The following is a 21547-nucleotide window of genomic DNA, read 5'->3' on the forward strand; positions in this document are numbered from 1 at the left end:
CACTCACTCCCTCCACAACCCCCCCCCCCCCCCCCCCCCCCCAACCCCACCCCCCACCACACACCCTCATTCCTAGATTCGCCTTTATATATTTATTTTGAAAATTTTCAATTTATTTCTTTTACTAGTAAGAAACCAAACGATATATCGCAGCGTGTGTGTTTCATCAAGCCTCTTTTTCTGTTGAGTAATTTCCAAATTTGATGATAACAAAACGTTACAAAAGTATTTGCATGGTTTGGGCTATATATTTCTAGATAAAAAATTACTTGCACAAGGTCACACACTGTTACGTTAGAACTCTGAAACATAGATCTCGAAGCTAAATTTCAAGTTTTAGTTTGAACAATCAAATTGGTAGTATTGGGTTTCGTACATGATTTATGTCGGGCCTTTTGGATAAGGCCCATATTATTCAATGTGACGGATACACCAAGTTATTAACACTGAATACATCTGTGTACACTTAGGGGTGTCAATTCGGGCTGGCCCGGCCCGGCCCGGCCCAAACCCGCTAAGCCCGTAAAAATTTGAGCCCGGCCCGGCCCGGCCCGAAAATAATTTGGGTCTAGAATTCAAAGCCCGGCCCGACCTTTATAGGGCTATAGGGCTTTTCGGGCTTTTGTGGGCTTTTCGAAAAATAATTTGTCATTGTCAATTCCATCGTTTTAATACATGTGAATTTTCATTAAAAAAAAAGTTTTATTTTAAAAAATAAAAAATATATAAAGTGAGTTTAACATTTTCTTCTCTATAACAAATGTTTTATTTTTTCGTATGCTTTAAAAATATTTTATACACAAACCAAATTTAATAAGATTTAAATAATCAAATATCAATTAAAACTAAAAATATAAGAGAACTAAATTTATGATAAACATGGTCAAACGTTTCATACTTTGTATTTTGAAAATAAAAACATGTTCATTACAAGAAAACATGTTCACGTTGTACAAAGAAGAAGGTACTTTTGTAAAATTTAAAATGTAACATTTGTAATGATGAAACAAAAAAAGTGCATTAACAACTTTTATATTTGTTTTATTAAAGTTTGGATAAAAATATTAAAATAATATGTCAATATTAATAATAGTTTCGAATACAAAAAGAGATAATATTTACGCTAAAATATAAAATTTCAGGTTTTCGGACCGGCCCTAGCCCAAACGGGCTTAAGCCCAAAATATCCAAAGCCCAAATGGGCTTAGCCCGAAAGGCCCAATTTTTTTGGGCTTATAAAACTAAGCCCAAACCCAGTAATTTTTAGGGCTGGACGGGCTCGAGCTGCGGGCTTCGGCCCTAATTGACATGTCTATGTACACTCATTCTCCTACAATGGATTAAAAAAAACATAAAGTCGAAAATAGTAATGAAAACGAATGTATTGGTAAGCCATAAATGAGTTAGTTGCTCGTTTTAGTTTTCTCTTTGTAAGAAAAGTCCACAAGAAAGTTACGATTGCCATATCTTCACTGTCCCTTTTGGTTTGATTTTTTGAAACTTTTCTCGATCGAAGTGAAAAATTTCATGGCCACATGACACCTAAATCCCGTCAAAACATGCTGGAGACCGTCCTTCATTAATGGTAAGTTGATTTGGATAGACATAATTGGTTTTTAAATAGGGAAGTTACCATAACTCTAAGAGATTGATCAAAAAGAACATACTCTCATGTACAGATGTTTGGTCTATCGCATTACGGATATGTTTTTTGGAGTCGACTGATGGATAGAAAATGGACATGCACCAAGGGAGAACACATCAAAAAGTCTCAAGTAAAACAGAGGAAAATTATAAACACTCTCCAACACATAAGGAGTATGTTAACGAATAAAGCAAACGTAGATATTCAAAACCACGTGCCGACTTATTATTGATTGATGCTTTGTACATGAAATTGATCTCCAACATTCTCTATTCTCATATATTATAAGTTATACAATCCCCTATATATTAATTCTGGAGCATTACAGCGTGTTTTCGTAGCCACGTGTCATTACAAGAATGATTCTTAGAATTGTTAGAAAAATAAGTTGGTTCATATAAACATATACTATGTTTTTTTATTAAATTAACTATCAAATTAATTAGTAGTGTACAAAATAATATTTTTTTCTTTCCTTAAATAAAAGTTATGGAATTACCTAATATGGTTAACATATATATGACAATTAATGATTATGAATAATACATATTCGATAACAATTTTTCTAACCTCTCCCTTTTTTATTCAATTTTATACTATTAAAAGAAATTAAACAATCACATTATGCATATAATAAAAAATTTAGATTTTTCTTATATGTTCTATTTTGAATTTTTAAAAACAACCATAAATTACTAAAAATGGTAAAAGTCTCACATCGAAAATTTTGTGATCAATGGTTTAACTTATTTTTTGTTCAAGCAAGATACAAATGATCATATATCGTAGGGGTGGGCGTTCGGATACATGTTCGGATTCATATCAGATATTTCAGTATAAATGTATAGAACACATTCGGGTATTTCTACACTTCAAGTCGGGTTCGGGTATTTTATGTTCGGATTCAGATATTTTGGGTCGGGTTTGGATCTTTAAATTTTGAAGAAAAAATAAATAAATTATTCATTTTTTAAGTTTATGTATTTAAAATATATTTAACTTAACCAGTTTTCTAATTTTTAAAAAGTTAACCTATTAAAAGGTTTGGAGATAAAACTTTAAAAATAGAAAGACACTAATTTAGTTGTTGTTTTGAAATTTTAGATGCAACTTTTGTTAATGCAAGAAACAAGAGTTTGATATGTATTTTAAGTGAGTAGCAAATGATTGTGTCCATAATTATATGTATATTATCTAATTTTGAGCAATAAACATCATTAATATAAATATTTTGAGTAAAATGAGAGAAATAAACTATAAATATAAGGTTAAGTATACTTATGTTTGGTTATCTTCGGATATCCATTCGGGTTCGGATATTACCCGTTCGGATTCAGATATTACCCGAACGGGTGAAATAAGTAATTTGTTTTGTTGTTCTAGAATTAGATGATTTTTAGACCGAGCTGGTGAATATATACTAGACATATGTTTATATTTCAAGTCTGCACGCATATTCTATAACATCTTGATATATTAGATTTGAACACAGTTTGCCGGTGATTTTGTTTTCAAAATTTTGATTCTTAATTAGATATGAATCTGGAATGAAACTAATTTTTACATATGTCTATTTATTAAATTGACACTTATGTAATTCACCGAATTCATATTAAAAAAAAAAAACTTAACTCATATCAATGAAACAAAGAACAGAACGAAAGCACAATTTTATAGAGGTAGAAAATGAAATCACTTACAGAGAGTCAATAGTAAACAAATTGGACGAAGAAAACCTAATCTTCTTTCGTCATCATACGATCGATGTTGCCTATTTGGTTTCAGTGATTTGTGTCAGCCGCAAAACTTAATTTCCTTTTGTGCGTATGAAGTCTTAAAATAATTAAAATGAGATGTAATACGTTCACTCTTCAACAACGATGATATACTGAAGATACCAACATTTGTATTGGTCATTTTATAATCGATAAAGATTGTAGTGTTACAAAATGTTAAAACCATTTAATAAACAAACATTATTATAAAAACTCACTCCGCGCATGCGCGCGGGTTATCATCAGATAAAATATTAAATTACAATATACTATAACTTAGATTTTATAAAGAACTATTTTTCGCTCACTTATTTAGTTTAATAGAAGGATATCAAATGTTTTTAATACAATATCAAAATTATACGAAACATATGGTCATTGTCTTAATTATATATGGAGCCTGTCGGTCCATTAATATAACAAAACTGTGAGAGGATGTATAACTATAAACTTTCATTAAATGGTCGTTTTGTTAATTGATTGATGTCAACTGTATATATGTGCGTTTCCTTACCCTAAATTCGAAGTGATAACTGCATATTTTTTGATACAGGAGATGATTTGCTTTCGTACGTAAGTTAAGTACTATAATGTAACTACACCGAACAGAAAAACAGGTGAAATTAAACACACATGTCCACACATGGACAGAAGGAGCATTTAAAGTAGAAGGAAAGTGGTTGTTAGAGAGTATGTGATATAATTAATCGGCCCAAATAGATTGGTAATTGTTAGCCGCCATGCTAATAACTTCAACCTCAGATCTTTCTACTAAAACCATTTTATTATAAATTCTACGTACACTCCCACTTCATCTCCTCAAATTCATCAAAACACACTACAAGAAAATGTTGACTCGTCTCCCTTTGATATGTTTTGTTGTTTCAGTCACGGCCATTGCGGCTGACTTAACACCGGAGCGTTATTGGAACACTGCCTTACCAAACACTCCCATGCCAAACTCTCTCCGTCATCTTTTCACGCCAGGTTACTGTAAAATCTTTTTACTTTATATATGTTTGTTTCTATATGTCCAAAGCTGATTGGTTACACAATCTCTGATAGTTTGTGATTATGTATGTTAAGAACATCTCCAAACCATCTTTATATTTGTTTGTATGAACATTTATAAACAAATTTATTTCAACATACATTATCTCTTCTCTTAAAATGTAAACATTTCTTTTTTTTCTCTGTATGTCAAAATATAATTTATTTATTTTCAGTATAAATAAATATTAATTTAGAAGATACACTAAAGTAAGTATTTATAATTCAAAAAATATTTTTATTTTATTTTAGAGGAAAATATAACAAAATATATGTTGTAGATTTCACTGATGAAAAGAGCACCGACGTCCAAGTAGGGAAAGGAGGCGTGAACGTTAACGCCGGAAAAGGTAAACCCGGCGGAGGAACCGCCGTTAACGTTGGAAAAGGAGGAGTGTACGTGGACACAGGCAAGGGCAAGGGAACACACGTGAGCGTTAGCGGCGGAAAGGGTCCCGGAGGAGGCGTTGGAGTCCACACCGGGAAGCCTGGAAAGAGAACCGACGTAGGAGTTGGTAAAGGCGGAGTTATAGTGCACACGCGACACAAGGGCAGGCCGGTCTACGTCGGTGTAACGCCAGGACCAAACCCTTTTGTGTATAACTATGCAGCGAGCGAGACTCAGCTCCACGACGACCCCAAAGCGGCTCTCTTCTTCTTGGAGAAGGACATGGTTCCTGGAAAAGCTATGAACCTCAGGTTTAATGCGGAGGATGGTTACGATGGTAAAACGGCGTTCTTGCCACGTGGGGAGGCGGAAACGGTGCCGTTTGGGTCGGAGAAGTTTTCAGAGATTTTGAATACTTTCTCGGTGAAACCAGGTTCGGAGGAAGCTGAAATGATGAAGAAGACTATTGAGGAGTGTGAAGCGAAAAGAGTTGGGGGAGAGGAGAAGTATTGTGCGACTTCTTTGGAGTCTATGGTCGATTTTAGCGTTTCTAAACTTGGCAAATATCACGTCCGTGCTGTTTCCACTGAGGTAACAAACACTTCTCTTCTCTTCTTTTCATGGTTTATTATTACGTTTAGGTTTGACATAAATCAAATAAAGTCAAAACTGAATGAAATTAATATATGTAATTAGGTTTCGTTATGTTTGATTAGGTTAAATTTGATGAGGTTTGGGTTGTATACTTGTATCTACTTTATCTCCGGTTAGGATTCGGTTTTAGCTAGTAAATGATTCATTCAACATCGTACATCTTGTTTGCTTAAATACTAGTATATTACTATATACAAGAGAAATAAAAGTTAAAAACTACTTTTTATTTTATATTTGGGTTTGAGTTTAGTGCTTAATTAGAATTTAGGGTTTAATATATATTTAGAAGGCAAGATATTGTAAAATTTTAAAGTTTGGAGTAACTTAATCATTTCACTCTTTAATTAATGTTATTTTGAGAATTTTTTTGTTTGTTTGCTACTTTTTTCATAATTGTTTTTTTTTTTGTGTTATTTAAATCATTTGCTCTGTATAAGTGAACATATATAAAAAAGGAAATTTAAGTTTGGTATGATTTGGTTTTACACTTTTACTTGGTTCAGTTTAGTTTCATTTGATTTTTATGTCCACGCCTAATACTCGAGTTAATTGATGTAACCTTGGTTACTACAGGTGGCTGAGAAGAATGCACCGATGCAAAAGTACAAAATCGCAGCACCCGGAATAAAGAAGCTGTCGGACGACAAGTCAGTGGTGTGTCACAAACAGAAGTACCCATTCGCCGTGTTCTACTGCCACAAGGCGATGATGACGAGCGTTTATGCGGTTCCACTCGAAGGAGAGAACGGTCTGCGGGCTAAAGCGGTTGCGGTATGCCACAAGAACACCTCGGCTTGGAACCCAAACCACTTGGCCTTCAAAGTGCTTAAGGTGAAGCCTGGGACTGTTCCGGTCTGCCATTTCCTCCCTGAGACCCATGTTGTTTGGTTCAGCTATTAGATAGATATGCTTTTATATATTGTGGGCTATGTAATAAATAATAATGTTTGACGCACTCTATCTTTTGGGATGTTTTGATTATGAATATATACACATAGTAAGGCGTTCTATATAGCCAAAGAATGAAGGCATCTATATATGTGTTTCAGTTTTCCCTTTACATAATTTTTTTTGTGGCCTGATTTATTCTTGTTGTTTTGCAAGAATGTACTGTGTAATAAAACTAGGCTTCAAATATCAAAACAGCTCGTCTGTAAAAAACGGTAATGTTCGTAATGGGCCCAAATGATAAAAAGAAGAAGATAATGTCAGAAGTGGACTTGGAACCCGCGCCCTCTCACGAGGACCAGAACTTGAGTCTGGCGCCTTAGACCACTCGGCCACCCTGACTGTTGCAAATGATTTGTAGTTACAAATATATGTAATAAACATAAGTAGAAATAAGCCAATGAAAGAGACTAAAACATCTTGGAATGACCACAACTGAATCAACATAGACATACACAAAGACACTTACATGACCATTCTGCTCCCAAGTCCTAGACCCTCTTAACTAATCAAAAACCTGGTCTATCCACCATCCTCCAAAATAGACGAAACGATGTCGTCTCCCATAAAAGCCTTTATAACATCCCAAAACATTGGTTTTTAGCAGAGAGCTGAGTTCCTAGTCACTCTTTGTCTCAGCCTGTTTTTGGCACTAGAGTTCCACAGTACATGGTAGGTTTCTTATACTGTAGTAGCAATTCATGTAACGTATGGCCAAATATGAAAATATCTCCATCTCTGGTCCACTTAATCTCAAAACGTAGTTTGAATTAGATACCACATGTTGAGCAAAATCCTTGTACATTTGCTATTGTTCTTTTTAACGAAATTTTCACTTGACCATATGGTGTGTGTATGATGAAGTCATCCTACTGAATATCACCCACGTGTATGATCAAGCGATTCCGCCATCGAGTAAGCACAAGAACAAACGCTAATCCAAGTTTTGATCAAGCGATTTAGCCGTTAAATAAGAACAAAATCGTTAAATACCAAGTCATGGAGCATTTTGATTTCGTGATTTTCACAAAGGAACTCGCGATGACTCCTGCTGATTCCTAGGTCACTCGAAATTTTGAAAGTAAATGAAGAGGATTATAAGGAGAAGGGAGCAAACAAACCGAATACGAGAGAAGCTAGATCCGATTCAGCTTGATGAGCAACAAGCTGCGCACCACTCTGCGACGGTGATTCCGCCATTATCCTGCGCTGAGTGAGAGAGATTAATTTCGTAGCTGAGCAAGAGAAGAGGTTGATTGTGTATTTACGAGGGAACAGATTTGTTTTGAGACGTGACTGACTATTGGGCCTAGGCCCATTTAGATACTCAAATTCACTATCTACCATCCATGGTCACTCTTCGAACTTCAAACATGTAATGTGCACTTCCAAAAATAGTTTATTTTTACTAAAAAAACTTTTGCGATATTGGTGATATAAGACCATCTCCGTCCATTAGAAAATATGTAAAGTTCTAAAAAATTAAAAATATTCATACTTTAATTGTGCAATTAAATTTAATATTTTTTAAATCATTAATATGTTAGATGAAAAATGTTTAGAAATGGTTCTAAAGCAAAAGTTTTTAGAACCTCTTTTCACTCTCTCTCTCTTAATTTCTTTTTTTTATTTCTTTAATTTTAATAGAAAAGTTCTGATCGAATAACCTCCATCGGAAGTGGTCTGGTCTAAATTTCAAAGTAATGATCATTTGTTTTATCTTTTGAAATAAAATGTATATAAACGTTTGAATTTGGAATGTTGCACAATTTTGCTGTACACAGTACATAGTGATTTCTTGTTGAGCTTTTGTAAACTGATGATCATGTGTTTATTATATATACACTAGATGTAACTCATAATGGTTTTAGTTTGCCATGTATTTCTTCAGATCATTAACGAATAACTCAAGAGTCGGGACAAAGGAAACATGTTGCAATGGAAAAACAACTAGAGCTTATTACAGAACACCAGCTAACAAGGGCCCAGCCGGTTAATATTGAAGAAGAGATGAGACTCGAGAGACTGAGCCCTCAAGTGAAGAAGCCAATGACACTATTGACTCAAGTATATTGCTCTTAAAATGCATATGATAGCAAACCAACTTTCAAAAGCCTCTGCTTCAGCCTCGGGTTTGGCGAGTGTTGTATGATTTGCAGTTTGGGCATTTCTGAGCCACCACATGGTAATGGACCTCTGATTTTGTCCCACAGTCGTTGCAGAGGATCTGAACCTGTTGTTTTTTTCCCATCAAATGATTCAGTTATATATAATCTGATGATTTTGAATTCCTTACTTGGTTGAGCCTGAGGTGTAATAAGAGTAATTTTAGACTAACCATTTTGTTCTGGTATGGCTCTGGCATTGGTGTAGCAGCAATCTCCACGTCAAATTTCTCCCACACCTTTGACATGTCGCATACAGATTTTGAGCAAAGCGGGCACGCGTATCTGCAGAGCACAGTTTACAGTGTTGTCAGTTGAAAGACATCTACAACAACAACCCTGAGTTATTTATTATACTTACTGGTAATGTTCTCTCATTTCCTCCAAACACTTCTGATGGATGGTGTGTCCGCAGGGCAAAACTGTTACATCGTTCCTTGATTCAAACAGGTACTACAACAAAACCAGTATTGCCGTTTTGTTTTAGAGGGATGCTCAATTATACCGTGGTGAGAAGTGGAAGAAAAATTGAAAGAAAAGATACCTCAAAACAAATGGGGCAGTCGTGATGCATTGCTCCTTCAACACAAGGGTGGCTGTTCTTGAGAAGGATTGAGTAACAACAGCCTGGTTGATAGTCAGATTGTACAAGTCAAGAGATTTAGTGGTGGCCAGCGTAAAAAGTTCGAGGTTATCTGATGCAGAAATTGGCTTACCACACTTGTAACAGTGAAAGAAATTTTCATGTCCGCCGATTCTGGAACAAAAGAAGTAAAAAAGTTCACAAGTTATGAACAAATATTTAGCGTGTTAGAGTGAACCAATCTTGTTGTATGTTAAAGACGAGTCCAAGAACGTACCTGCATATTCCACAGCCGTCGCAGTGATACTGTTTTTTAGATGTCTGGAAACAAGATAGAACATAATGGTTAACCAGCAGTAATAGAGAAGCCTGGAAAATAGTCTGTAGCAGAAAGAGAAAATGATCCAACAATCAAGCTTAGGAATAAATTGACTCAGAAAACTCACATCATCATCGTAGAGCTTGCAGGCTTCACAGAAGTACTTCCCCATGCACACTCCGCAGTTGGTGCAAGTTTGGCGAACCTGGTGAAGACAGAGAAAACAGAGTTGAATCTTCAATAGAGTTAAGAAAATGTTTGATACAACTGAAACTTCTCATTACTAAAAGCAGTAAAAGTTCAGAAAAAGCATATAGAGTTAGAACACACCTCTTGTTCAGTGCCACAGAGTAAGCAAATAACCTGTGAAGAAGAAGATAGAGATTCTGGAATCAAGCATAAAAGAATAAACATAGAGAAAACAAGGTATTACAAACAACTTTACCTGTTCAACTTTCTGGCGAGGAATATCATGACTCTGTTTCGGATCTACACTTATATTGTTCTGCTTCCAAGACATGATGATTACACGTCAGCTTACAAGTCTTGAGAAAAATAAGAGTGAAATCAAAAACCTGAAATAAGAAACTCTACCTTCGCCTCATTATGACAGTGATGGCAACCAAAGATCTCATCACAGCAAGGAGATCTAATGCAACACCTTCTTCTGTAATGAGGACATCTGCAAGAACATTGGGAGAAATTAATTCAAGAAACAAGCTCCGAACTGAGGGAATTCAATGAGGAAGCAAAAATTACCCATGTTCCATTAGTCCTCTGTCAAGGACTTCTTTTAATAATGACTCTGCCGACTCGAGTTCGAGAGTCAACGACTCAGTTTCTTCATTGCGTGAATGAGGGCTGAGCATCTCACTCTTCTCTCGGTCAGTCTTCTGGGGTTTCTCAACGAAATGGTTGAAATGTACCCCCTCCATTACGAACTATCTGTGAATGATACTGGCTAGCTGATGGAAAAGCTTATGTAACCTGCAAGCAAGAAAAGATTTAGAATACATATTCATCATTTCCAAGTAATATGTCACCTGAAAAAACTCGATGAACTGTTGCTTCCATCTACATTGCAGCAGACCAATCCAATCATCACCAAGACAATCCAGTTATGAAACGGCTCCAATAAGCTTTCTCCAAGAGGCAAGTAACATCAAAACAAGAAGATTTACAAATTATAAAAACTAAACACAGCCCTCTTGGTTGATGGAGCCTTCGTACAGAAAGAAAAGCTTAGCTCACTTCAGTTCTTGAAATGTGGGAAAACATATCCGGTTTAAACCGGATATCCCCAACCTATCGTAAAAGCAAGGTAAAGACTATCAAACAACGTTTGGGACTGACGTAAAAAAATTGGAATAACCGAGTTAAAAAAGATGGGTCGGTGTCCAAAGAGGACAGACCTACCTCCCATTGCCACTCTGCACCAATATATTACTTCAGTATGAATCAGAATTTTTTACTAAAGGAATTAAAAGCCTGAAGAGTACTCTTTAGTTATCCATCTTTGAATCTGGCCTGAAGGATGTACCAGCAACCAAAGGAACTAAAAAGACACGAGAACATTCTACTAAGTTCACAAGCTCCAAATGCTCTAAAGGGAAACTCAAGGTGAAGATAGACAAGGCTACAAAAAAAATAGTGGGCAACCAGGATCCACTTTAGATAATAAACAGAGAAGGTTTAGGAGTTGCATGATCAAGGGAAACAGGACGAAGATAGCACAAGCACGACTCTGGGTTAGCGAAGAGAAAGAGCAACACAAAGAAGGAATGTTTCCCAAGAATCAATACTTGTAGATCCAAGGCTCTCAGACTCACCTTGAATCTCTGAGACACATCAACAACTCCGAAGATGATTCTCCAAGAAGCCTCCTTTTGCTAACTCAAAAGACTGACTTCTTGATGGATTATTAACCTATTTTTGCATTACCACCTAGATTCTTCAAAGTCTTTTCGCAAAACTATATACAGAAACCCAATCAATCAAAGCTAAAGCGTATGGGAACAATCAATCACCAGAGAAAGCATCCAAGGGAACGAGGAATCTAAATCACGGAAACCTACAAAAAGATAAATTAAAATCACACACTACGAAATAGATCACGAACTTTCGATCAGGCGAATCTCCTTCCACCGATTCGATAGTCTCAGAGAGAGAGAGAGACGCTGATGAGTTCTCCGACGGTTACTCCAGGAAGCTCCGAGCGAGAAGCGATTCGATCTACCTTTCAGTTAAAGAGGAAACTTTAATGAGGACACCTTCTTCCCCCCGCGTGTGGGGTTTATATACTGAAGGCTTGACTTATTTCCAGATACTTCGAATTATTGCCGTTTTCCGGCGCAAGCGAAAATATATTTGTTCCTTTAATTATTTTTTATTTGCTTTCTGTGTTGACAGCTAAAGTATCTAACACCATTCATTTCCATGATTCACCCAAAGTTTTAATATCTTACCTCAAAATGAATAAGGTGGAGAGAAAAAAAAAAATACATTACACATGTCGCCAGCTATTTTTCCAAATGTCTAATAATATTTAGATTTCCACAACTGGAATCAATTCGCACAATCTTTTCAACAGTTAATGAAAAGATTGCATTTTTCATTCTCTGTTTTTTTCATGTTCGGAAACGCGGTAGACGCTAATGAAAAGATTGCATTTTTCATTCTCTGTTTTTTTTCCTGTTCGGGAACGCGCTAGACGCTAGTCGGATGGTCAGGTTGGACCTAGCACCTAAAGAGAAAATCGAGAAATAATCGAAAATTATGCGGGACAGAATTTTTAGATTGTTTACTATGTTATAAAACATGTTAATCTTTAACTGTGTATAATATTTATACAATTTCATGCTTAAGATTGCATACAAATAGAATATATAAACTTAATATAGTTAAGTTTTCATCAAAATTATGAATATAAATGATATTTATAAAATTTTATATCAAGTAAATAAATAAAAATACTATAAAAAATAAAATAAAATAAAATAATAAAAAAATAGATTAGGCGGTCGGCTACACGGCTAGGCGGTCTAGGCCGAAAAAATCAGATATCCAATTTTTTAAACTGATTTGACATAAATCAGGATGGAAGAGTGACGCGTAGCGTCCAGACGGCCACTGCCTATTTTTAAAACATGGCTGTTTTTAGACGAAAGAAACGTTTTTAAAATAAAAATATGTGAATGAACTGATATCTATATTATTAAAACTGAAGTACCTTTAGGTACTGTTTGGAAACTTATATAGTATATTAAATGAAAGTTGTTTGGAAACAAGAATAGCAGATTAAATATTTTATTATTTACATATTTAGTCACTGTATTTATTTCTCATTTACAGATTCTGTCATTTGAAAACTTAGATAGCAGATTAAATGAGAATTGTTTGAAAACACGGATAACAGATTAAATATTTCTTTTTATTTACACATTTAGCCATTGTATTTCTTTCTTATTTACAAATCTGCCTCTTCACTTAAAATCAAAAATTAAAATTAATTAATTACAATGAATTGTTATTTCTTTTTGCTGAAAATAAAAACACAAACTGTAATATATAGTATATATTAATCTGCTACAATAAAATTTTCAAGAAAACCAAATATCATAAAATTAATAATAATTCATAAAAACCTACTGTAAAAAATTAAATTATTTTTAAATAAAAAAAAATTAATAGGTTAATATATGAATATTACAATTACATCAAATTGCATCAAGTTATAAAATTATAAATATATTAGGTACGTATAAAAAATTATTATCAAACATCTATATTATAATATAATATATTCTACTCTAAATATATTTTACAAAAACATAAAAATATAAATGGAAATTTTATAAAATTAATGGTTTATAAATTTACATTGAACGCAAGTTAAATCCAACATCCGCGTAGGGGCGCGGATTAAGATCTAGTTTTACATTATTGCGTGGGAAAGGTTACTTTACGTGTTGAACTTGATTAACTTATTGCGGAGATGGGGATGGTGACGTGGCTTCTGAATGATTGGAAATCCTTGCAAGTTTGGATTTTGATTAGTTTACGTATTTACAATACATTCCCCCTCAAGCTTATCTTTTATGATGTAGACCCGCTATCAACTCTTCTTCTCAATCCTCTCCACTAATACCAATCACATTTCCTTCTTTTTTTTGAACACAATACCAATCACATTTCTTCCATCTCATAAAAAAATAAGTAGAATTCTATAGTTTGGGTGGTAAGAACCGCAATGTATTTTAAAATTAATAGTGTTATTTGTTTAAATTTCGTGTGATGTCCTAATATAAGTTTAGGAATGGACACAAACGACTACTTGTAGTTTTGGTATACTTAATAAACAATTTTCTTTGTACAATTTGTATTTGATTTGTTAAAAAGGAAGACATATATTTTCAAGTACTTAAAAAAAATGATAGCGGACTTGCAAATTATTTATCCTATTTTATATGAATTTCAAATTAAATGAGTATATTGTTTATAAAGAATTTCTCATTATTTTTTATGCTTCAATGTTGGAAACAAAGTTCATCAAATATCCTATTGTTTATTACTCATTGTTTTTTGCGACACTTAAATTGGGAAAATCGTGGAAGTCCCTTTGATCCAGTAGTTTGACTAAGGATTTACTAATGTTTCTACACTAGAAGGTTTGAGTTTCAAATTCTAGTAAATACAGAATTATGCGAATTAACGGAGAAAAAATTTACAAAAGATTTGTAGCATGACACAATGAGTATAGTCAGTGTTTTGAAAAAAAAAGACTTAGGTCAAACTGAATATATGATTTTATGTAGAGATCAAATAGCAAGTATGGACGGGGTAATGAAAAATTGTGCTCACTGCTATGTAAATTGGTACAGAATGATGTTTTTGAGTAAAATTTATTTATTTGGATAAATGGTTTAACTCTGTCGATCTCATGGACCGGTGGATTTGAGATTGGTTTAGGGCAAACCGGAGAGAGATGTTCAAATTCCCTGCCCTTTTTGTTCTGACAGAGATACGCCCAGTCAGCCATTTATGAGTGGCCAGCCACGTCACCACACTAATAACCGGGTCAAGGATAAGATAATGACGTTTCCAAACAAGGCCGTAACGTGATGCGACCTTCAAGTAAACGCTCGTTCTTTGCGATTCCTCCGCTTACCATATAAATACATAAGATAAGTCCATTATTGACAGTTACGATCGTCTCTCTTCTCCAACGCTTCTGATCTCCTCTTTCGTTTCTGGTAAGCTCGTTTTCTCTCCATCGTTTCTGCTTCTCCGTTGACTGCGATTCTCGACGCGATCGCAGCGGTGGCGCATGTTCGTGTTCTCTTAGATTTGAATCAGTTTCCTTAGATCATACTTTTGCGAACGAAGAACGTTTCAGTTTCTGTGTATGTAGTGCCTTGATTTGTGCGATCCATGTTGATGTGATGATATAACTGATCGCGTTTGATCGATCCATGATGCCAGAGGCTAGAGAATAGTAGGTTCTCGGCGTAGATTAGTGTTGATCCATACCTAAGGCGTGCGTTAACAAGAGAAAGCTGATCTTACTAATCTGTAACGATGCCTTGTGTTCTTGGCCTACATTGATTTTGATTGATTGATTGATTGATACCTAAGGGCGTTAACAAGAGAAGCTGATCTTATTATATCCGTAACGAATCATCTCTTTGTGATATCAATATTGATCTCTTGTGAATTGTGATCTTCTTGATTAGTATTTTGAGTTAGCAATGAAGCCAGGAGGATCAGGGTTGAATCCAAACGCAGCAGCTTACGTACCAGTCGCCAAAAGAGACGGTGATTCTGCAAAGCCTGCTGCTGCTGTCACACATCCCTATGTAGCTGATGGTTATGGAGTTCAAGGAAAGGGAAGTTATCAAATGTACATGCCAAAGACGGCTACATCCTCTGAGAAGAAGGTGAGTGAGGAAGATTTGGAGATGGACGTGGACATTGAGTTTCTTTTAGCCACGTTCTCTGACTTGTCATATGAGTCTATCAGTGATGTGTACTTGGCCAACAATGGTGATCTGGATGCAACTATCGAAATGCTGACTCAGCTCGAGGTGATTTGATTACACTAGTGTAGATTGTAAAGCTTAAGCTTTGATGTTCCAATTTCTGCAGATTTTCAGTAATGAAGCCGAGGAGTACCTCCCAGACACACTGGACATTGGCGATGTACCTGAAACCATCGAGCCTTCTACTTCATCAGCTCCAAAGCAGACGAATGCAAGTACATCAACATCCTCCCGTACCCCCAAACGCTCCCTTCTCCTGATTAAGAAAATGTGAGGATTAAGAAAAAAACATTCTTGCAATGGATGATGATGATATGAGGTTGATGGGTTATCTTGGGAGATCTCTTTACTATGTTTTCCTTCCCCGCTGCTTTGTTACATTGGAGAAAAATAGAGAGTACAATGTATAGATTTTTGAAAATATCAAGTATGAGTGTTGAGAATTGGGATTGTTCTTATGGTGGACAAAGCTATGAATCATTAGCCACTGATGATGCTCTTTTGGCCATTTTTGAGTCTTTTTCTCTGCTTTTGCTCATTGCGCTGCTCAGTATTTTTGCATCTTCTCTTCACCACATGTATGACTTATGGAATTGATTTTGTTCTTTGGTATATTTCTAATGTTTACATCCATGAACTATATCTTGACAATGTTTAATGTTGTATAGTATTTTTTTTTCTCCCATTAATTCAAGATTTTATTCCCCAGTAAGTTGTTAAAAGATGGAATCTCAACATTGTTCGTGGGTCTGTAATAATTAAATGAATAAACGTGCAGCTACATTTGCGGCCCTCTTCTCTCTCTCTAAGTATTATTATTAGAATCATCTAAAAATACCTCCATATACTTGCTCGATTTGGTTTCTTCTTCTTTCTTTTTCTCCTTTTTCATCATTCATTTGGTGATGCTGGAGATCTGATTCTTTTCTTCTGGGTTTTTGTTTTCGAGGAAGAAGAACTTCAAAAAAATAATAAAAAAGATGGGTTTGGATTATTACACCATATTGAAGGTTGACAAGAATGCAACGGAGGATGATCTCAAGAAATCTTACCGAAAATTGGCTATGAAATGGCATCCTGATAAAAACCCTACCACCAAAACCGAAGCTGAAGCCAAATTCAAACAGATCTCCGAGGCTTATGAGGTAACTTCTCTCTTATAATCTTGTTCCTAATCTTGATTCCCTTAGATCCCAAAAATATCCAAAACTGTGTGTGTATATGTCTTGCTGAGATCCATTCCTTTGACTAATAATGAGTTTCTTGGGACACAAGCAAAATGTACCTCCTCAAAGCCTATTTTCTGAGTGTGGGAAAACATTTCAGGTTCTGAGTGATCCGCAGAAGCGAGCAGTATATGATCAATACGGTGAAGAAGGGTTGAGCGGTATGCCGCCTCCCGGGAGCACAGGAAACAACGGAAGAGCAGGCGGTTTCAACCCTAGAGATGCAGAAGACATATTCGCAGAGTTCTTTGGAAGCAGTCCATTTGGTTTTGGATCAGCTGGTGGTGGTCCTGGAAGGTCAACAAGATTCCAATCAGACGGAGGAGGAATGTTCGGCGGAAACAATGGTAGTGAGAACATGTTCAGAACTTACAGCGACGGCACTGTACCTAAGAAACCTCCACCCGTTGAGAGCAAGTTGCCTTGTAGCCTTGAAGAGTTGTACACTGGATCGACAAGGAAAATGAAGATCTCTAGAACCATTGTTGACGCTAACGGGTAAACTATGTATCCATTCTATCGTATTCACCCGTAAGATTTTGAGGACAGGCTCTGAGAGTTTGGAGGTTATAGATAATAAGAATTTTATTTAAAATAATTTGAGTCTATATCTATATAAATTAATTTTTAAAATTTGTTTTACTGGACTGTGTCTATAGGACCGGTCTCATGTGTTGTTTGGATGGTGAAACAGGAGACAGGCGCAAGAGACAGAGGTTCTAACGATTGTTGTGAAACCTGGATGGAAGAAAGGGACCAAGGTCAAGTTTCCAGACAAAGGAAACGAGCAAGTGAATCAGTTACCAGCTGATTTGGTGTTTGTGATAGACGAGAAGCCGCATGATTTGTTCAAGAGAGATGGGAATGATCTCATCACAAGCGCGAAAGTGACGCTTGCGGAAGCTATAGGAGGAACAACTGTGAGTATCAAGACGCTTGATGGGAGGAATCTACCTGTTGGTGTCACGGAGATAGTCAGTCCAGGGTATGAGCTTGTGGTTCCTGGAGAAGGGATGCCGATAGCTAAAGAAAAAGGAAACAGAGGTGATTTAAAGATCAAGTTTGATGTTCAGTTTCCGACAAGGTTGTCAACGGACCAGAAGTCTGCGCTCAAAAGGGTCTTAGTGGGTTGAAGAGTTGAGATTTGGAATCCCTCTCAGTGCTCTTGCAGTCATGGTGATGGTACCTTCCTTTGTTTTTTTTGTTGTTCATTAGTTCTCTCTGTAAAGACTTTGTAGCATGTTCTTGATGTGTCTTAAAAACAGTCTGTACAAATCTTTGATTGTGTTTGTTGCATACTATTAAACTTTAAACTCTTGTTCTTAAATATTCCGTTACTCAAAGGTTTACAATTCTATTAGCATGCTACAGTAAATAGAAGTCAATAAACCTAACAAAAACATACTATAATATTAGAGAAAGGAACAAAGAGATATCCTCTGGCTCAAATGTGAATGACATAAGTAGAGACATATGTTTCCACATTCGATAAGTTCATGTTGCCACTTGCCACACATGGAAGCCATGGACTCATCTTCTTTTATGTCTGAAAATGGCATAAGGTGAATAGGAGTTTCCTCCATATAGGTAGAGAGATACTCTGCTCCCATATTAATGGACATGATACACCACAACTGTATGCAACATTCACTTCAAAATCTTCATGGCAACAGATGGATAGAGTTTTGTGTTATCTTTCAACTGTTAAACAGAGGAGAAACATACTAGTGGTTAACGTGGATTCCACGGCACACGTAGGTTAAATAAAACGGCCTAATACAAATAAACAAGGCCCAAACTGAATACGAGCTTTGATAATAACCGGGCCTTGGCATTTACTTAGGATACCTCATTAATGAATCCAACGGTTGTAATCACGTGTCAGTGTCTTATCAGACGGACGCTATAATTGCATGCGAGCTGTTAATTAATATTATTACCAGAAAACAAAACCGCTGTTTTCTTCGATAAAATCAAAAAACTAAATTGCCCAGAAAATACCATCATTTCTCTCAGCAATCGAGAAAGTAAAAAAAACAATCAATCAACACACTGTTCCTTCTCCTTCTCGATCCAAACTCTTGTTTTAATTATTCTCTCTCGTTTTTTTAAAAAAAAAAAATCGAAACCACTGTTTCCTTTCACCTCCCAGATTTGCTTTTTTCAAATTTCCTCTCTAGATTTCAGAAAACTTTCCTCTTTTGTTTAATCAATCTTAAGAGTCTCTACTCTCTCTCTCTCTAGACTCTAGGAATGTTCGTGGTTACTGGAATCATGAGATGAAGATTTGAAGAGAAAGCAAGTAATCATTAGGGTTTCCAAATCACCAAAAGTGTCAACCTTTTGTTCCGGATCTGTGGTTCTGTCGGGGGTGAAGAATGTTCTGTCCTAACACAACATCTTGATCTCTCTCTCTCTCTCTCTCTTTCGATTTCCATCACTATGTTCAAGCAGTTCCTCAGTAAGCTTCCTCGGAAGTCCTCAAAACCCGACTCCACCTCGGATCCATCCGGATCCAGCGTTGTCAGATCCAACTCCGTCAAACGCATGTCCTCCGCCGTCTTCCCCTCCAGCGTCGTCGCCGGAATCGAGCCTTTGGTCCCCTTCAAAGACGTCCCGACCTCCGAGAAGCTAAACCTCTTCGTCTCCAAACTCAGCCTCTGCTGCGTAACCTTCGACTTCTCCGACCAAACCAAGAACTCAATCGAGAAAGACGTGAAAAGACAGACTCTCCTCGAGCTCCTCGACTTCGTATCCTCCTCCTCCTCCTCCGTTAGATTCACCGAGCCGGCGATCCTCGCTATGTGCAAGATGTCCGCCGTTAACCTCTTCAGAGTCTTCCCTCCGAGTTACCGAGAGAGAAACGATAGTGACGATAACGATCCCACGTTCGAACCTGCTTGGCCTCACCTGCAGATCGTTTACGATCTGCTCCTTAAGTTCATCACGTCTCCTTGCCTCGACGCTAAGGTAGCTAAAAAGTATCTAGACCACGGGTTTATCTTAAGGCTCCTCGAGTTGTTCGACTCCGAGGATCCGAGAGAACGAGAGTGTTTAAAGACGATACTCCACCGTGTCTACGGGAAGTTCATGGTTCACAGACCTTTTATCCGCAAAGCAATGAGCAACATCTTCTACAGCTTCGTCTTCGAGGCCGAGAAGCGCGGCGGCGGGGGAGGAATCGCCGAGCTTCTCGAGATTTTCGGGAGCATTGTGAGCGGTTTCGCGCTGCCTCTCAAAGAGGAGCATAAGATCTTCCTGTGGAGGGTGTTGATTCCGTTGCACAAGGCCAAATCCGTTGGGGGGTATTTCCACCAGCTGTCTTATTGTGTGACTCAGTTTATAGATAAGGAGCCGAAGCTTGGGAGCGTTGTGATCAAAGGTTTGTTGAAGTTTTGGCCTGTGACGAATAGTCAGAAGGAGGTTATGTTTCTTGGGGAGGTTGAGGAGATTGTGGAGGTGATGAGTTTGGTGGAGTTTCAGAAGGTGATGGTTCCTTTGTTCTTGAGGATTGCTTGTTGTGTTAACAGTTGTCACTTTCAGGTAGGTTTCTTGCTTTCTTTTTAAGAGATATTGTTAGATCTCAATCAGGGCCGTCTAAAATTATATTTTAGACCTTGTTTAAAAAAAATATTAACGGTATATTTAACTACTAAGTTTAAAAAGTAAATAGACGTTTTTTTTGGAAATTATAAGCTCTAAATTTAGCTTTTTGATCAAAATTTTTGAAGTTTTAAACCATAATTTAAAAAAATATTAACGGTATAATTAACTAAGTTTTAAAAGTTAACAGACGTTTTTTTTTTGAAATTATAAACTCTAAATTTAGCTTTTTTTGATTAAAATTTTTGAAGTTTTAGACCATAATTTATGTATATATTTTTGAAAATTTATTTTATTTTTAGATACCGCTCCACTTAGATGGCCTTGGTCTCAATTTTGAAACTTGAACCGTTTGTGTTTTTCTTGTGGTTTAGGTTTCTGAGAGAGCTTTGTTCTTGTGGAACAACGATCAGATTGTGAATTTGATTGCACAGAACAGGCAAGCCATCTTGCCAATCATGTTCACTGCCTTGGAGAAAAATGCTGAGAGCCACTGGAACCAATCTGTGCTGAACTTAACTCTAAACGTGAGGAAAATGTTCTGTGAGATGGACGAGGCTTTGTTCATGTCTTGCCACGCGCGGTTTCAGGAGGACGAAGCAGAGCAATGCTCTGCGGAGGAGAAGAGGAAAGAAACATGGGCGAGGCTAGAGAAGGTGGCAAGTATGAAGCCTGTAACTGGAAAGACAGCTGTTCTGGTAACTCCTTTAGCAACCTCTATTGCCTGCTAAATGAGGATGATGGAATGGCTGTTGGTTAAGCTATGGTCTGGATTTGATCTTTGTAATGTTATATAGTTTTGATGTTGTTAGCTTATGTGGGTTTTATGCTTAATCTCTTGCTTTAAAAGTGAGGAAGCCTTGAAACCATGCTGCAGATTTCTATATGAAACTCTTTGTATTCAATTAAGTTTATATAAGAAGCCATTTTCAACTATGTGTTATGTGTGTGTATATGAGGTACATAGAGTCGTGCTACAGAAACAAAAACATAGTTATTGTCTTCATTGTAGGCATGCACTCGGGTTCGGATAATTCGGTTTGGTTCAACATAAATCTTACCAAATTTGAAATAAAGTTTGGTTCGGTATTCGATTTTCAAAAATTTAATTTTTTTTGATTTTGGTTATATTTTGATTTAATTTTGTTAAAAT

General features: G+C 36.3%; 5 protein-coding genes across 7 annotated transcripts; 4 read left to right on the forward strand and 1 right to left on the reverse strand.

Moving 5' to 3' along the window:
* The first annotated feature begins 4145 nt into the window (after nt 1–4145).
* On the forward strand, nt 4146–6594 carry LOC106403767 (BURP domain protein RD22-like). Its single transcript, XM_048748054.1, has 3 exons — nt 4146–4407; nt 4752–5449; nt 6086–6594. Exons 1-3 carry the CDS (start codon nt 4269–4271, stop codon nt 6410–6412), a joined length of 1164 nt encoding a protein of 387 aa, XP_048604011.1. The 5' UTR covers nt 4146–4268; the 3' UTR covers nt 6413–6594.
* Nucleotides 6595–8312: 1718 nt separating this feature from the next.
* On the reverse strand, nt 8313–11879 carry LOC106403778 (probable E3 ubiquitin-protein ligase RZFP34). 3 transcript variants are annotated; one of them, XM_013844574.3, is made up of 12 exons: nt 11647–11879; nt 10287–10514; nt 10122–10209; nt 9973–10032; nt 9858–9890; nt 9655–9732; nt 9486–9529; nt 9342–9382; nt 9170–9252; nt 8987–9078; nt 8799–8910; nt 8313–8693 (listed from the first exon to the last, which is right to left on the reverse strand). In XM_013844574.3, exons 2-12 carry the CDS (start codon nt 10460–10462, stop codon nt 8583–8585), a joined length of 918 nt encoding a protein of 305 aa, XP_013700028.2. In that variant the 5' UTR covers nt 10463–10514; nt 11647–11879; the 3' UTR covers nt 8313–8582. The 3 variants fall into 3 exon arrangements, with proteins under 3 accessions (XP_013700028.2, XP_013700023.2, XP_022552969.2); XM_013844569.3 differs by having other exon boundaries at nt 10287–10832; nt 10944–11812; XM_022697248.2 differs by having other exon boundaries at nt 10287–10832; nt 11647–11806.
* Nucleotides 11880–14543: 2664 nt separating this feature from the next.
* LOC106403791 (polyadenylate-binding protein-interacting protein 6) lies at nt 14544–16198 on the forward strand. The gene is made up of 3 exons (XM_013844581.3): nt 14544–14779; nt 15260–15610; nt 15672–16198. Exons 2-3 carry the CDS (start codon nt 15275–15277, stop codon nt 15837–15839), a joined length of 504 nt encoding a protein of 167 aa, XP_013700035.2. The 5' UTR covers nt 14544–14779; nt 15260–15274; the 3' UTR covers nt 15840–16198.
* A 171-nt stretch (nt 16199–16369) lies between these two features.
* On the forward strand, nt 16370–18118 carry LOC106403801 (dnaJ homolog subfamily B member 4). Its single transcript, XM_013844588.3, has 3 exons — nt 16370–16710; nt 16892–17289; nt 17486–18118. The coding sequence occupies exons 1-3, from the start codon at nt 16546–16548 to the stop codon at nt 17922–17924; spliced, it is 1002 nt and encodes a 333-aa protein (XP_013700042.2). The 5' UTR covers nt 16370–16545; the 3' UTR covers nt 17925–18118.
* Nucleotides 18119–18734: 616 nt separating this feature from the next.
* Nucleotides 18735–21330, forward strand: LOC106403808 (serine/threonine protein phosphatase 2A 57 kDa regulatory subunit B' kappa isoform). The gene is made up of 2 exons (XM_013844598.3): nt 18735–20334; nt 20769–21330. Exons 1-2 carry the CDS (start codon nt 19234–19236, stop codon nt 21123–21125), a joined length of 1458 nt encoding a protein of 485 aa, XP_013700052.2. The 5' UTR covers nt 18735–19233; the 3' UTR covers nt 21126–21330.
* The last annotated feature ends 217 nt before the right edge of the window (nt 21331–21547 follow it).

Source organism: Brassica napus, chromosome C2 (genome assembly GCF_020379485.1).
Source record: "Brassica napus cultivar Da-Ae chromosome C2, Da-Ae, whole genome shotgun sequence".
NCBI lineage: Eukaryota > Viridiplantae > Streptophyta > Magnoliopsida > Brassicales > Brassicaceae > Brassica > Brassica napus.